The sequence below is a fragment of the Pinus tabuliformis genome, chromosome 6 (assembly GCF_031772625.1).
Source record: "Pinus tabuliformis cultivar Carrire ecotype Pingquan chromosome 6, CPIR1, whole genome shotgun sequence".
NCBI classification, from domain to species: Eukaryota; Viridiplantae; Streptophyta; class Pinopsida; order Pinales; family Pinaceae; genus Pinus; species Pinus tabuliformis.
This window is the reverse complement of record NC_142292.1, coordinates 397,713,066-397,728,899: the sequence shown is the minus strand read 5'-3', so window position 1 is coordinate 397,728,899 and position 15,834 is coordinate 397,713,066. Positions and strand designations below refer to the sequence as shown.

Here is a 15,834-nt window from a genome sequence, read left to right as displayed (position 1 = left end):
TATGCAAAAATAAGTGTTACAACATTTGGAAACGGAGGAATGGGTCTGCGGTGTCGAGCACTCAAGGTTACTCAATCTGCTGTGGGTGCCCCACTATCACCGCAACCCCATCAATAGGATATGTGTGTGCCAGCTGCTCACATTGGTGCACGATGGTTGTTTATTGCTAGGAGGGCTTGTCCCAATTACAAACATGCTCATTCACAAAATCACACACTTGCCTTATAGAGGCGCGAACCCGGCCAAGGAGTTTGGCGGAAAGACTGGGAAAAAGACTTCGCAGAAAGGATGAAGAGGGATTATGACCTCCTTAAGAAGTCATGAGGGTATTCAATTATTTCTATAACAAACCTGGCAGTTTAATTGGCTGCCCAAATTTTAGCGTTGAAGGTGATGAGAAAATTCCGCATAGACGAAGTTTCGACGCCTGTAGTTTTCCTTGTTGTGTAGTACGCGAAAGGCGTCCAATTCAATTGGGTAAGATACCTCTGTCAGGAGTTCCTAGGGAACTGCCGAGAGGCCCAGGATGAAACCAAGTCATTTCACTACGCTTGGTTATTTTTGTCGATTGTGTTAGTTGCATGGAAATTGCTAGAGGATAGCCAATTTCCTCCGCTTGAGGAAGGATTGACGAAGGCATCGCAATTTGCTTCCTTATGGTCCACAATGGATGCCGCGCGGATTGCAGAGACAAAGATCTTTTGGGTTCTTATGGAAATGGATCTCTGCATGGCCATCAATCAATGCCTGAGGTTGTCCCCAACCTTGTTCACGCAGCTGTCAGCCTACGCAGCATTCAAGGCTGACTTCCACAGGGTATATGTCCAGGTGCAGAAGGATCCAGAGCAAAAATGTCACTAGTTGCCCTATTTAGTGACATAAATGGATGTCCAGGAGGTTGTATCTAAATGGCCTACAGAGTGGTGCACCCTGTCAAATGTAGCTGCTGGAGCAAGCATGGGTGCAGAAAGTTCTGTCGCGCAGAAATGAAAGGAGATCGCTAAGAAGGCTGCGCGTACCCTGACAGAACAGAAAAAGAGGGAAGCCGTAGAAAAGGCTCGTGTGGAGCAAGAATGCGCTGCTAAGGAGAATGTGGAAGAAGAACAACGCGAGTCACTGAAAGGTGACAAGTCACCTTCGCCGGAGACAGAGGAACAAGAGCTTTCAGGACAAGGTGGCGGAGGAAATGAGGGGCAAAGCACTCCATTTATTTTGAAAAGGCGTGGCGAGGAGTAGAGGGGTGGTACACGAAAGAAATAGAAGTATGACAGAACCTAGGTTGATCCCATGGTCGAAAGATCTGCGAGAGTTGCAGCTCCAAGCTACCAGAATCCAAGAAGATGTTGGGAAGACGAGTTATGCGCAAGCCAGTCTAGCACGAGGAAAGAATACAGTTGCGGAGATGGCCAAGCCGCATGATGTGAGAGTCTTCCCTTTACCTGAAGGGTTAGTCCGCACTGAAATAGATGAACAACGTGCCCTGCTTCACAAAGTCACGAACATGGGACTGAACCTTGCAGCGCTATCCCTTGAATCTCTACATGCATTACTATATGGAGTCGCAGAAGAGCCCAGGATCAGGGAGCAACGAGCACTCTCTACTGTTAGTGAGATTAAAGTTAATAACCAAGAACTGTTCGTTGAAAAGATGCAGGCTCTCAAGGAAAAGGAGGTGCTACAGGTGCATAGTTTATGTTTAGATTCAACGGTAGCGGAGGCATGTAAGACAGTGCCTGAGCTTCACATCCTGGAGGATGCACAACCATAAGCCAAAATTAGAAAACTTGTCGCAGGTGTGCAGGAGGCTAAAGCAGAGGTTAGATGAGTCACGTTTGAGCTCAACATGAAGATTACAGAGCTGTAGTTGAAGTTGCAGCCCATGACTCTGCTTAAGGTCCGGGAGCAACGTGGAGCCGCGATAAAGGAAGGCATGGCTACCTTGGATGCCACGGTCACTGACTGTGCGACATTGTTCGAGTAGGCTATGGATTTAGTGACCAATCTGCAGGAGAATCCGAGCTTGTAGACGTTGAACACAAAGGTAAGAGAGCTGCAACGCTAATATGATGAGGTGAGGGCGACTGCGCGCTACTTAGCACCAGCACAACCCCTTGCCAAGTTACAGGATGGAAAACTGCTGCTAGCACAGGTGGAGGAAGCATAGAAGAAGGAGGCCTTGTTAAAGGCCAAGTTGCAACCTTGGTTGGAGGAGGCTTATCAAGTCACGACTACCATTTAAGATAAGATTAAAGGGTTGCAGTAGAAACAACAAACGATGAGGTTGGCCATAGAAGGACCAACGACAGAAAAATTGGTCGAGGAAGTTCAGCAGGCAGCGACACAGAGCGTTGTTGAAGTTGCAGTGGTCCAGGTGGAGCTGCGGGATCTTCGCAGTAAGATTGTAGTGCCAGTAGAGTGACTCGAGGGCGAATCACAAGCTTTGTGTTAGGGGCTTGTTGGGATAGGATCCCCTGGGTCAGTTTTGGGGTTAAGATAACCCAAGTTTTGATACAGTTTTTGTAAATAATGTAAAGTCTCCGCGATTTGTGGATGCAGAGCGTGTAGATGAATAGGAGTCAAAGGGGTTTAGCCCCTTGTTTTATGTAAAGTTTGAGTCAGTTTTGAGATTCACCCATGGTCCGCGGACCATGACATTGTATGACAAAGGCTATAAATAGGCGTGTCTTAGAGAATCTAAGGTAATGAAGAAAAACTATTCGAAAGTGATAGCGAGAAGAAGTGGGTAAGATAAAAGAAGAAAGACTCTACAACTAAGTGCGCAGAGGCCTAGGTAGAGTCTGCAGCTGAGTGCGCGGACCCCTGCAGCTGAGTTCGCAAGGGAGTTTTGAGTCTGTAACCTTGAATTGAAGATCAATAAAGACAATTTCCGAAGAATTCTTGTGTATTTTTGTTTATCTCTGTTTCTGTTAATATTATATGCTATCAATGAATGATATGCTTTATGAAATATTGATTGAATGTTACGTGACTCTCTTGAATAAGTGTTAATGATGTATGCAATGCATGTCTAAGTACTTTCACGAAGACTCCGATGAATTCTCTAATGTGTATGAATAACTTAAGTAAATCTACGTGAACCCTAATTTAGGATTGCTTTCTAATGTGCGTAAGTAAACAAATTGACTGTTAAGGGTCTTCAATGACATATCGTAGACCTTCGTAAAGATCTGAAGGCTGCTGTAGTAGAGTTGCAGCAGTGTGCCCTAAGAGTGTATAGGGCTGTGCGAAGGCAAATCTGAGGCGCTGGAAGACATCACCTTAGTCTTTGGATACAGAAACTTGGTTGTTGCATCCCCCCATACTGCTTCGAGTGAGACTGCAGCCTGCGCTATGCAGGTTGTTGCCGAAAGTGCCAGTAGTGTATGGTTTTTTTGGTTGACGCAACTAACTCTGAACTTGGGTCAGGACCCCCTAAGCCAATAAGTAGTATACATAAATCAAAGGTTGAGATTTATCTCCAAAGCCATTATGCCCTTTTAATTAAATTGTTTAATTTAAAAAATAGCATATAAATAAGTGCCATATGAAGTGAGATATGGTTTTTTGGGCATGGGATATTGATAAGCCATGGCTATGTAACAAACTCCATTTACAAATTAAAAATCTCCATATTAAAGTGGAGATAAATATCTATGGTTAAGAATCTCGTTCCATGTTTTTAATTATATATTTGCTTACCTCATGGGGAGGGGTTGAGGATGGAAGCCACTTTGGGGAATTAAACTTCCTAATGGGTATCTAGGCTTGACCAAAACTTGCATAATTATGGTGATAAACATGCAAATGTGGGTAATCGATATTTCTTCCATCTAATATAGAGGATGGGCCACTCAATAATAATATATATATATATATATATATATATATATATATATATATATATATAATTTAAAATCAACGTAAATTCATTTTAACTATGGATCTACCAAGTTCCAAGAGGGATCAAATCTTTCTTCACTCTAAAAGAGGTTTGTATATCAAGAGATTTGATCCCTCCTCGCACTTGGTAGATCCAGAGTTAAGATGAATCTGTTTAGTTCCCCCTTATTCCACATAAGATTTTTAGAGATTTGATCCCTCTTTGCCCTTGGTAGATCCAGAGTACTCTAAAAGGGGTTTGTATATCAAGAGATTTGATCCCTCCTCGCGCTTGGTAGATCCAGAGTTAAGATGAATATGTTTAGTTCCCCCTTATTCCACATAAGATTTTTAGAAATTTCATCCCTCCTTGCCCTTGGTAGATCCAGAGTTATGAGATTTTAATTTTATTTTTAGAGGGTTATTTTCATTGTGTTATTTTTTATTTTATTTTGACCAAGTTAAAATGTTTACATTACATTACGTTACAACATCTCTACCATACTAGGTTGGAGAGCGCTTATCCATGTAATAAAATTATAATTTAATTAGTTTTAATGATTTTTTAAATTTTAGTAATGTGAAATATATTTTGAAGTAAATATTTTGATGTTTATTGCATCCAGACACACTCTCCAAGTGTGCAAGAGATGTGTAACTTAATGTAATGCCCTCGAAACATTTTGACTTGATAAAAAAATACAAATAAAAAATTATTTTTATTATTGTTATTATTACTAAGCCTAAATTCATCTTAGTTCCTTATCTACAAAAAAAAATACAAATAAAAAATTATTTTTATTATATTATAATTACTAACTTAAATTCATCTTAGCTTCGGATCTACCAAACAGCCAAAATGATTAGATTTTTAAAAAAATTTGCATTTAAAAAAATTTGATGCCTCTCGTCATGGACTTAAATAGATCTCTATTGATTTAATTATTAATTTAATTTTTATAATATTAATTAAAAAAATAAGCCTTTCCACTTTCATATGCAATCAAATCAACGTCCCTCTCCAACATTTCCGTAACGGAGCGAAGTTGGACCTTGCTTTTGTGGCAACATGTTCGCCCGGGCTAGTAATAAGAGATGACAAGTAAAACATACGAGTAGCCAATTGTGCCGTCACATCTTCCTCGCATTCCTAATTTCTTGGGCGCTCCATTACGTATAGAACTCCTCTTCTGTTGTGGCTCAATGAGAAGGCCATTACCATCAGTTTGCATTTATAGCCTCCTGCTCTTATTCTTCTCCTTCCAACTAGTGCTTGGCCACATTCAATTCCACAGTCCTTCGCTTGAAAATTCCTGACAGGATTTCCATCACAAATTCTTCCTTTATGCTACCAAGCTCGAGAGAATTTGACATTCGCAGGAATTGCATAACGCAAGTGTGTATTCCGTATCTCTGTGTATTAATGCAATGGAGCAGGGACACTACCTATATAAAGGCGTGGAGTGAATCGCCTCGAAAGCCAATCTGGAGAATGCAATGACGTTGTTCATCATGTATGCAAGCCGCCAAACACAATCCTTTCAGGATTTGTTGTTATAATGTTCATTAAATCACTTCACAAGTCTTAATTCAACACTATCAACAATTCAATTTGAAATATCAGGATGTGAAATCCCAAAAAAGATTCAGTTTGATAATCATGGAATGAAAAATATCATTGGGTCTCCTTGATCTTGAATAAACACTCCTTGTTCTAACGCTGCTCCTTGGTTTGCTAGCAGATCCGCTACTTGGTTGCCCTGTCTTTTTATATAAAAAGATTCTGTACTATTAAAATTTTGGAGTTGCAGCTGTATTCTAAGAAGCATCAGATGGAGAAAATTTTCTAGCATCTTTCTGGCTTTGAGAATTTTTTGAATGACAATTGTGGAATCCCCATACACTACCACATGGTGAATATGCCTTGTAATAGCTACCTCCAGGTTGGTTTTTCCATAGAGTTAGAATTTCAATGAGATTGTTAGCTCTGTCTCAATTCAAGCAAATTGTGTTTTAGGTGAAAAATATCTCTTTGGCTTTTATTTTTTCTAGACTGATTATATATATATTAAATGTAATTTTAGTGAGTCAAAATGTTTTATTAATAATTATGATTATTAATTTTATTTTTAATAATTTGATAGAGTTGTTAGAGAGAGTCTTTGACGCAATTATTATTATTATTATTATTATTTATTATTTTTTTCTGTGGTTAAACTAAAAAGAGATATTAAACCAGTCTAAATGCATCTTAACACTCACCAGTAAAAAATGAATCAAATCTCTTAATATGTAATATTTTTTCAAGTAAAAAGAGATTTCATACTACCTAAATATACCATTAAGATGATAAATCAACAATTAAAAACGCTAATAAAACTCCTTACAAATCTATTCCAAACACTAAGAATTAATTACATTCCGTAATATAAAATTAAGATGATAAATCTAAAATTAAAATAAATTTATACGAGTTATAAATTAAGGTGTATTATTATTTTATTAATTATTTAATTTATATAAATAAACTGGTTACAAATTGTCGGAATCAATTAACTTTTAATTTTCATATCGTGCCGAAATAATTTTAATCCGCCGAGCTGTGCTGAAATAATTTTCGATTCTAGGCATGGAAAGGAGCTCCATTTAAACGGGGCAGTCTCATTTCACTCTGGATACCATGAATGCATGAATACCTAACCGAAACAAAAACGGATTACCATGTTGCAGGAAAAGAGAGTACGGACGTTCAGAGTATCAGTACTCTGAATCTAATCGTGGTTTAAATCCGCGCTGCAAGTCCTTCTGCATCTGAAGTGGCGGAAATTTGCGAAGAAAACAAAGAGTGGATGCCATGGAGAGAGGAGATGAGAATCCGAGCATATACAAAGTGTGCAGGACGATAAAGAGGATGGATCAGTCGCTGTACAACGCCCTCAGATCGATATATCATGACTCTCTTTTCGTAGCAGAAATCAGAAGGCTATGGCCTGAGCTTCCTCTGGTTGCCAATTTAAGATGTGGATTGTGGTATTCATCGCATTTCGATGCCACCTGCTACTTCAAGTCCACTGATGGTCATGCCGGTAACTGGTCTTTTAATCCCACGCGCCTCAACATTCACGTCGCCAAGCTTGCAGGTAGTTTCGCTTCTACACTATCTCCGTTTTGTAAAATTCACAATTACAAATTTATATTTGCATAGATCTCCACATTAAATCCTTCCAGTTCAAGGGCAAATCTCTCTAGTTTAGCCTCCACTACCCATGTGGAGAAATATACCTGGGTGTTGCAAAGTCCGAGTGTAACGAAGATGACGGAGAATTTGGGTGGGAAGGCGGGCTACGAGAAGAGTTAGCATGGGAGTCTAATTTCTGATGTGAATTTGAGTGTAGAGACATAAGAAAAAAATAGAGTGATGTTGAATTTGGGTGTGGAAGCAGGCTTCAAGAAAGAGCAAGGTGAGAGCCACAACAAGTTCTATATCAACTGACAGGGCAAGAGAGAGCAAATAATAAGTATTCTGAACTGCACAACAGATGCTTCATATATATATATGAAACATGCTTGTCAATTTTTGTGAGATAAAAAATGGGTAAAAATCACATAACCACAGGAAAAAAAAATAGAGGTTAAACACAGAAGCTCCGACCTAAACCAAAACCCTAAAGATCAGCCTGCAATAGATCCGCTTGAGAGACCAAAGTGCAGACAGTCACGATAGCCTAGATAACAAATTTTTCCCTCTATAAGAAGTTTTATGGCTCTAATAGGAGGATGTTACCGCTCAATACAAAATTTCATAGGAGAACGGCTAGCTGCTGAACCACTTCCCTAATAAAAATGTCGTCGAGATGTTTTGATGTCATGTGCGTAACATGGCTGGCCACCAACCGCTACGAAAGTCTTCACTCAACAAAGAACTGACAGGTGCCACTGCTTAACAGAGATCGGTTTCACCTTGGTGTTTATCTGTATCTATTGCCTAGCACCATGGCTGCATAGCACAAGCCTGTTTCATGAAATGTATTTTCTACATGTCTGCTTGAAGTGGGGAGACATGACTACTGTTCCCTAGCCGCTGCCTAACCTGAGATAGTTTGCCTGTCGCAAACTGCCCGAAATTGTGAGCCCTTGATTCTCCAACCCTGTCCATTGCCATCCTTTAAAACAATGCTTCCATGCAGTGTAAAGCGAGCTGTAGAAAACAACATTTAGGTGGCTTTGATGTCATCTATGAGGCTTCAGCTACCATCAGTTGCCACAGGTCTGCCACCCCACAAAATCCTGGAGCCACATAATAACAGAATCCTCAAAGAGAGCATTACACAGAGCCCAAGCAATCAGAAGAAAGCAAGAAATGCTCAATACAACTATGATTGTCAAAATATATTTCAGTAGGCTCCATCATCTGGTTGGTCATCTCTGCTATCAACTTGTGAAGCCAGAGGGCCTCACAACTGGTAGAACTGGCTGCCATGTACTCTGCCTCTACTAAATTAGGTGCCACTGTTGCCTGCTTCCTGCTTAAACAGTATCATACTGGAACCCAAACTGAAGCAGAACCCTGAAGTACTATTTCTCTACTAAATTAAGTGCAACTGTTGCATGCTTCCTGCTTAAACGGTATTATACTGGAACCCAAACTGAAGAAGAACCCTGAAGTACTTTTCCCACCACGTGCATCTCCAACGTAGTCGGAATACACAAAACCACGTAGCTTCAACTTGCATCTCCTACATACCTCAAGGCTCAGACCATGACACAATGTGCCCTTCAAGTATCAGGGCACATGTTTCGGAACAACCCAGTTAATTTTCCTTGGCTGAACCATGTATTGGTCCAAAGTGTTCAGCACAAAACAATTATTAGGTCTACTGTTCACTAGAAACATAAAGGAACCAATCAGCTCTCTATACAATGAAGGATCTACCAACTCTGAATCTCAGTCGGGATGTAACTTTAGATTTGGAATCATGGGAGTGGCCTAGGATTTACAATCCATTGTTTTAAACCATTTTAGGATTTTCTCTGTGTACTTCCCTTGTGCAAAAGGCCTCTCTTGTGCCCTGCCAGGTCTCTGGAGTCTAGCATCAGGAAATAATGGGTAAGATCAACGTCCATGTCAAACTTGTGTACCAATTTTGTCTTACACTAAGTTATGAGCTTCTTAGAACTACCTGTAAGTATCAAGTCATCTACATACAAGACCAAAACAAGGAGATCAGATTGTTGGAAACATTGAGAGGAGGGTGAATCAATATTTCTTTTCAATTGTTACTTTTACCAGTTAGATCACTTATATTTAGAACACAAAATAAACAATAGAAATAAAATGCTTTTATTAATATAATCTTTATAATGAATCGAGTACAATATGGGTAGGGCTCCAACCCTTGATGAAGACACCCAGTCTCCAACCTGGGATGTGCCAAGCACCTACTTGGACTTTAGTGAGGCTCCGACCTCTAGGGCTTCGACCCTATCTTATCCAAGGCACCAACCTTGAGTTTAGGAGCACTAACTCCAAGGACACCAATCCTATAGCTTTGCTTTGTCAAAATATGTTAGATTGTAATTCACGGCTCCCAAAGTCTTCTTCACCGAGCCCTGTCAATCTTCAGCTTCACTGTGATCTCCACGCTACATCATCAATGACAACCTTGTCATTTAGAAGGTATCGCCACTTCACTTCATTGTACCCAAGCAAAGTCTCCAAATCACCTCATGATGTCTTCAATGCATCATGGTCTTCAATCAAATCTTCGAAAGGTTGCTTCAACAAAGAGGCTTATACAAGCTCAACAAGAACTTCAATAATGCTCCAATAGTTCTTCAACAATTCTCCAGTGAAAGCTCCAACAAGTATTCAATCAATGTTTCACCAAAATGCTCCATGCAATGCTTAAGAAGACTTCTCAATGACTGCTTCTAAATTTTCTCCAAGACTGCTTTAACGTACCAACTCAACAATTTATCTTCTTTAGGGCACCCATTATTTCTCTTCTTTGTATTCACTGTACTAGATGTCACTGCACTGTTTGAGAGGCACCGGAGTCAAGGTATAAGGTCTCCACTTCAACGCATTGTCTGCAATGTTAGGAGAGGTACCGAACTTGAAAACCGTAGCTCAGACCACTATAAGATAGCCCACAATCAATGCTTACACCACAGAAGTATGCCTGCAATCCTAAGCCATTTATCCACTTGTGATAACCTTAGAACAGTCTGCAATTCTGAGCACCCAAGCCACAGTCAGCATCCAAGCCATAGTCCGAATATTAGCTCCGAGAATGTCACTGTAGGGAAGCTGATCACTGAGGAATAGTTCGAGCACTAATCTCTGTGCTACACCACAGTCCGAGCCTTTTTTAGAGAATCCGAGGTGCTGTAATGAAGGCTTAGTCCGAGCTACAGTTCTCATGTCTAATCCGAGCTACAGGAGGTAGGCTGAGCCTCAAAAAGGATTCACCACAGGAGTCCGAGCTGCATACTTGTCCAATTTGTAATTTAACCCAAGCAAATATTCCTCTCAAAAATCCTCCTCGGTCTCCTTGCTGTCCCTATGCTCCTCTGTTTATCTTCACCGAAATTTCTTGACAAAAACAAAGGTCTAACCTCTTATATATATACCTATTCGTCCTCACAATAAACAATCACGTCCTCTTGGGTAGGCCGACATGAATTGTCTTAACATAGGTCGACTCAATAGGCAGAATTACTAACTTAACTTCAAAAATTCATTTTTCCCAAATCGCTTGGAGTTTCAGGCTGACTAATAGCTCGTTGGAAAAGAAAAATTGTGCTCTTTAAGATGGTGAAGGTCTCATGGTGAGATTCTGTCTCTAAGGAGGTGAAAAATAATTTTTAATGTGATTGGTCCTATATGAGTGCAAAAATAAAGTGTAGGACTTCTTCTTCATGGATGGCTTCATTTTGTTAGGCTTTTTCATCAAATCTCATAGGCTCATAAATGTCATTGATAACATCATATGCAACATGTAGTCTTTCATCATCATTGTATAATCTTCCATTATCAAGTGTATGTTGATTTGTGGTAGCATCGGATGTGCTCTAGCCATGAAAATTGGTGGAGAGGCTAAGGCACATGATATCTCCAAGACCCAGAAATTGTTTGGGAAAATTCCATCCGGATGGAGAGATATTAAAATAATCAATATTTTTAATGGGGTTTCTAAGTATAAACTTAAGAAAATTAAAATAGTAATGTGTATTAATATAATATGGGTGAGAAAGTTCTAAATAACGAGGATCAAGCCAAATCTATTCTTAGCTGTTGATTAGGGACTTAATCTCGGCCATTGAATCGTCAACAGGATAAGTATAAGAGGAGGCTTGAGGGTCACTTGGAGACACACCAAGAGAGATCAAGAATTCGATTTTCCGGGGCTGGGTTTGCTGAGGAAATTGAGTTAGTGATCAGTTGTAGCGAGGGGCAGTTCGACAGAAGGCCAAGAATACATATTAAAGAGACAGAGAAAGTGCCATAGAGACAGCGTAGAGCCTTGGAAGGCTAACGCAGAGGCAGCCAGGATTGACGCAGAGGCTGAGGAGGCCAGAGTAGGTGACGCAGAGGGGCAAGAGGCCGATGCAGAAGCCGTAGAGGCTGACGCAGGCAGCGCAAAGAGCTGACGCTGGGCTGTAGAGGTAACGTGTTGAAGTTTCTAAGTTTACTTAGTTAGAAACCCTCCATGCACTTTATCTGACTTATTCCTACCTACTTGTTATTTTTCTTAACAAGTTATTTACAATGTAAATACTGAAAATAAACACTACTGCATGCTCAACATATTACAGATCAACAAATAAAAGAAACAAGAACAAACACACCACATGAAACCATTATTTTTGGACTAATATCCCCGGAAAAACCCAATGTGGGAAAACCGATGCATCTATCTGAGGGTTTTCTTATTAAGCAATATCAGAGTACAATTGGGGTGCCGAAACTGGCATACCCAATAGAGAATTTCCTTAGCAGTAATACCTCTCGGTTTCTGACAAATCTACTGGCTAAAACTGCGGATAATCCTTCCGGCAGCTACTCAGTACCAATCTGCCCCAAAAACCCCAACGTCTGCCCAATCTGGACTGCGTCAGCCTCCCCTAGCCCAGCGCTGGCACTGCGTCAGCCTATCTTGGCTCGCGTCAACCCCAGGAGGCCTGCTTCAACTCTCTGAGCCTCTGCGTCAGCGACGTTGGCCCCTCTAGTGCTCTGCGCAATACTTAGCTGCCTCTACATGGCCCTGCATGAGCACTGGCTGCTCCTGATGGAGCACTTGTTGCTCCTGCGTGAGCACTGGCTACTCCTGCATCTCTCTCTTTGGTTGCTCTGCTGCTATCCCGACACTATCTCTGCCTCTCTGTTTCTCTGTACTCAATGACCCTCAACTGCTCTCCCGATCACTGATTCTATCTCTCTTAGCAAACCCCGCTCTAGAGAATAGAATGACTGATCACTCAGGTGTATTCTCCAAGTGACCCTCAATCCTCCTCTTCTACTTTTCCTGTTGACATCTCAACGGCTGAGATTAAGTCCCTAATCAACGGCTAAGATTAGATCTGGCTTGATCCATGTCTTTTGGACCACTCTAACACAGATTCATATTAATACACATTAATATTTTATTTTCCATAAGTTTAGACTTAGGGACTCCATTAAAAATATTAATTATTTAATATCTGTTGATCTATTTAGAATCTGCCCAAACCCTTTCTGGGTATTGGAGATCTCATGTTCCCCAACCTCTCCACCAAATTTCGTGGCTAGAGCACATCCGATGCTACCCCAAATCAACACAGCGATGAGGAATTTTCGTGTGGCAGACTGAGAGCTGGTTAGCTGACGCAGAGCTGTAGAGGGTGACACAGTTCTAGATAGAAGCTTGGAACAAATTTCGCTGTCCAACTAAGGAACTGTCAAAGTTGCTGTGGGATCAATCATCTGGTTGCTGATTAGCTGGAATATCTGTCTCCAAAGAGAGGTACTTCCGCCAAGGAAAATCTATGAAGGGTGAGCCATTTTTGGCACCCTAGTTGTATTCAGAAACTGCATAATAATAAAACCCTCATATCTGCTGCACCGGTTTTCCCGCATTGGGTTTTTCCGGGGATGATTGTCCAAAATAACGGTGTCCCTTGTGTGATTGTGTCAGTTATTTCAGTTGCTGATCTGTATATGTGTGAAGGCTACATTTGTGCTTATTTCAGTATTTATATTAATAAATAACTTGTTAATGGAATGAACAAGTTCCTCAATAAACTAGATAATGCAGTAGGGATTTCTAATGTGTCAGACTTAGAAATTTCCAGTGTATGTCATAGTGATGTATAGGTTCCAACAAGGTAGTCTTTCAATCATGTTCATCAAGTGTGGTCCACATATGTCATCAAGGTCTTCAAGGGCTTCTAGATCATCATGGGCATGATTGACACTTCTTTGTCTTATACATGATTGAGCAAGAGTTATAGTCATCCTCTGGCATCTTCAAGAATATTTTCCATTCCAGCCACTGCCATATTGACATCAATGACAACCTAGATTAACACAGATATATTAAACAAGTAGTAAAGATTGGGGTTAGCAACATTTTGGGTAAGCCCAAACCAATTAGGTTAAATTCATCATCCTTGAGTACTAGGTACATGGTGCTTGTTTCAGCTTGTAAGGGGCCTTCTTCAGTCTACATACATGGGTCTCTTAACATGCACCTCAAAGCCTCTCAGTTGGTTGATGTGTACTTCCTCCTCAACCAGACCATTAAGAGTCAAGACACATTGTCTTTTCATGCATGTGCTTTAAATGCCAACCAAAAGCTAATGCTAAAGACACAATGGGCTGGAGCAAAGGTCTCCTCATAGACAACTCCCTCCCTTTGGGAGAATCCTTTCGCTAATAACCGAGCCTTCTACTTCTCTATGCCGTCATTTAATACATGTTTCACCTTGTACAACCACTTGGAATCAATTGTTGACTTCCCCATTGATCTCTGCGCAATCTCTCAAACATCTTTTTTCATGATGGAGTTATACTCCAACATGGCATGCTGGCATACTTATACCTTGCACACTTGTTTCTTCATCATAACTATGCATGAATGATGGAAGACATTAGTACAACATAATTCATAAACTTTTTAATCACCCAAAAAGCTGTCTTTGGAGCTCCAACTTGCTCTTGTGCATCCTACAATGTTTGGGTAAGCCACCTATGCTCCCTGGTTAAATTGAAAGGTATTGAAGCATCGATTCCACCTCTCTGGAACCTAGCTGATCTCTTTTTAAAATTTATGATTTTTGCAGATTGTGTTAATTCCCTAATTAAAATATACTTACATGCAAATGCTTCATAAATGGAAAATGAGATGGCTTGTAAAACTTTGAGAATTTAGCATGTAAATGAACTCATATGTGCTTGCATGTAATAAACAAATGAAGAAGATTGTTTTAAAGCTACGATTGTTTCAATAGAATTGCTTCAAACGTTACAAATGTGTATAATAAAAAAATGAAGCATGTACTTGAAGGAATGATCAAAACTTGCCACAATGTTGAATGTTTGCACATAAGATCAAATTTATTCAAAATTTTACAAGTTGAAACTTATGCATGTAAGAAATTTAAATTAGGAAAAATTGCATGCGGCTTAGAATGAGTTAATTCTTAAGCACGAAATTGAGTGTTTAGAAGTTAAGAAAACTAGAAACAAAAAATCAGTCAAACCATAAGAATTCCCTCTTCAAATGAGGAAGAGGGATGCCATGGGAAAAATCCCAAGCTCTCTGAAAACAAATTTTTTATTTTATTAATGCTTGAAATGGGTTAAAAGGTCTCTAAAGGGCTGCCCACAATATGAGAAAGATCTTTACAAAGTGCAGAAATTTAATAAGGCTAGACTGTCTCTCATGAATATGTAACAAGAAGTTACAATATTCAAAAGACCCTTCAAAAGATAGTTGCGAGGCTCAATAAGGCCCACGACCTAAATGAGCTTGCAACTTCCCCTGAAATGCTCATGGTCTCCCTTGAGTGCTCACGACATCCCTTGAAAAATCGATCCTTGAAATGGGTGAAGGGGTCTTGCATGCACACAAGTATGTAGTTTCTTAATTCCTCTTCTCAAAGCTCTTTGTTGTCCAATGCTTCAAGCTTATGGGCTGCAAAATGAAAACCAAGAGTTAGTTGAAAATAAATCAAAACAAACAAACTATACTACAAACTTAATGTACAAAAATACTAGCTCATGTTTTGGGAGTAAACCACCATACTTGCCTAGAGTTGATGATGGCTCTTGAATAACAAATATGACTTTGAAAAGCCAGAATCAAAGAAGTATTCAAAATGATGATCAAGTAACTATAGGGTAAAAGAACTCCCTCTTGCCTCGTTGGATGGAAGACTTTGGAGTGGAAAATGGCTAAGTCTTGGATCATTATGGCTCTGGAGTTGGTTGATCTCGTGAAGATTTCCCCCACTTCCGGATGGATTCCTGCACACAAAACGAAAATATTTCCTACACACTTGAAATAGATATTAGTTCGTATATGGATTAGAGCAATATAATAAACACGATAATCAAACATTTCTCCTAAACTGAGTTGGAAAACCTATTCCTAGAATATAATTCTAAATCAATGGGTGTGCAAGATAGTTTGCACACACCAATCCAAATAAAATGGCAAAATACAATCTAATATTCATTCAATATGCAAAAGGAAATGAACATAAAAGCAATAACATGAAAATAAGTCAACTCATTGCGCCAAGAGAACATAAGCCATGTATTCCCAAAGTTTTGATTATATTAAAAATATGCAAGTACAAACAGACAAAGTCTCTTCAAGCCCAATAGCTCATAACATGATACAATATGAGAGAGCCCATGGCTCTATTATATAGAGAGTTGGGATCAAATCCCAATGTAGAGTGACTAAA

At 39.8% G+C, this 15,834-nt stretch overlaps 1 protein-coding gene across 3 annotated transcripts in view; it reads left to right on the top strand.

The window, feature by feature from the left end:
* The first annotated feature begins 6,448 nt into the window (after positions 1 to 6,448).
* Positions 6,449 to 15,834, top strand: part of LOC149258978 (initiator tRNA phosphoribosyl transferase family protein) — a 180,660-nt gene continuing 171,274 nt past the window's right edge. Inside the window, exon 1 of one of the 3 annotated variants that reach the window (XM_089417118.1) lies at positions 6,449 to 7,019. In XM_089417118.1, coding sequence (XP_089273244.1) covers positions 6,734 to 7,019 — 286 coding nt within the window. In that variant the 5' untranslated portion in view covers positions 6,449 to 6,733. The remainder of the gene's footprint in view (positions 7,020 to 15,834) is intronic. The other 2 variants (XM_089417108.1, XM_089417112.1) reach the window with 2 other exon arrangements.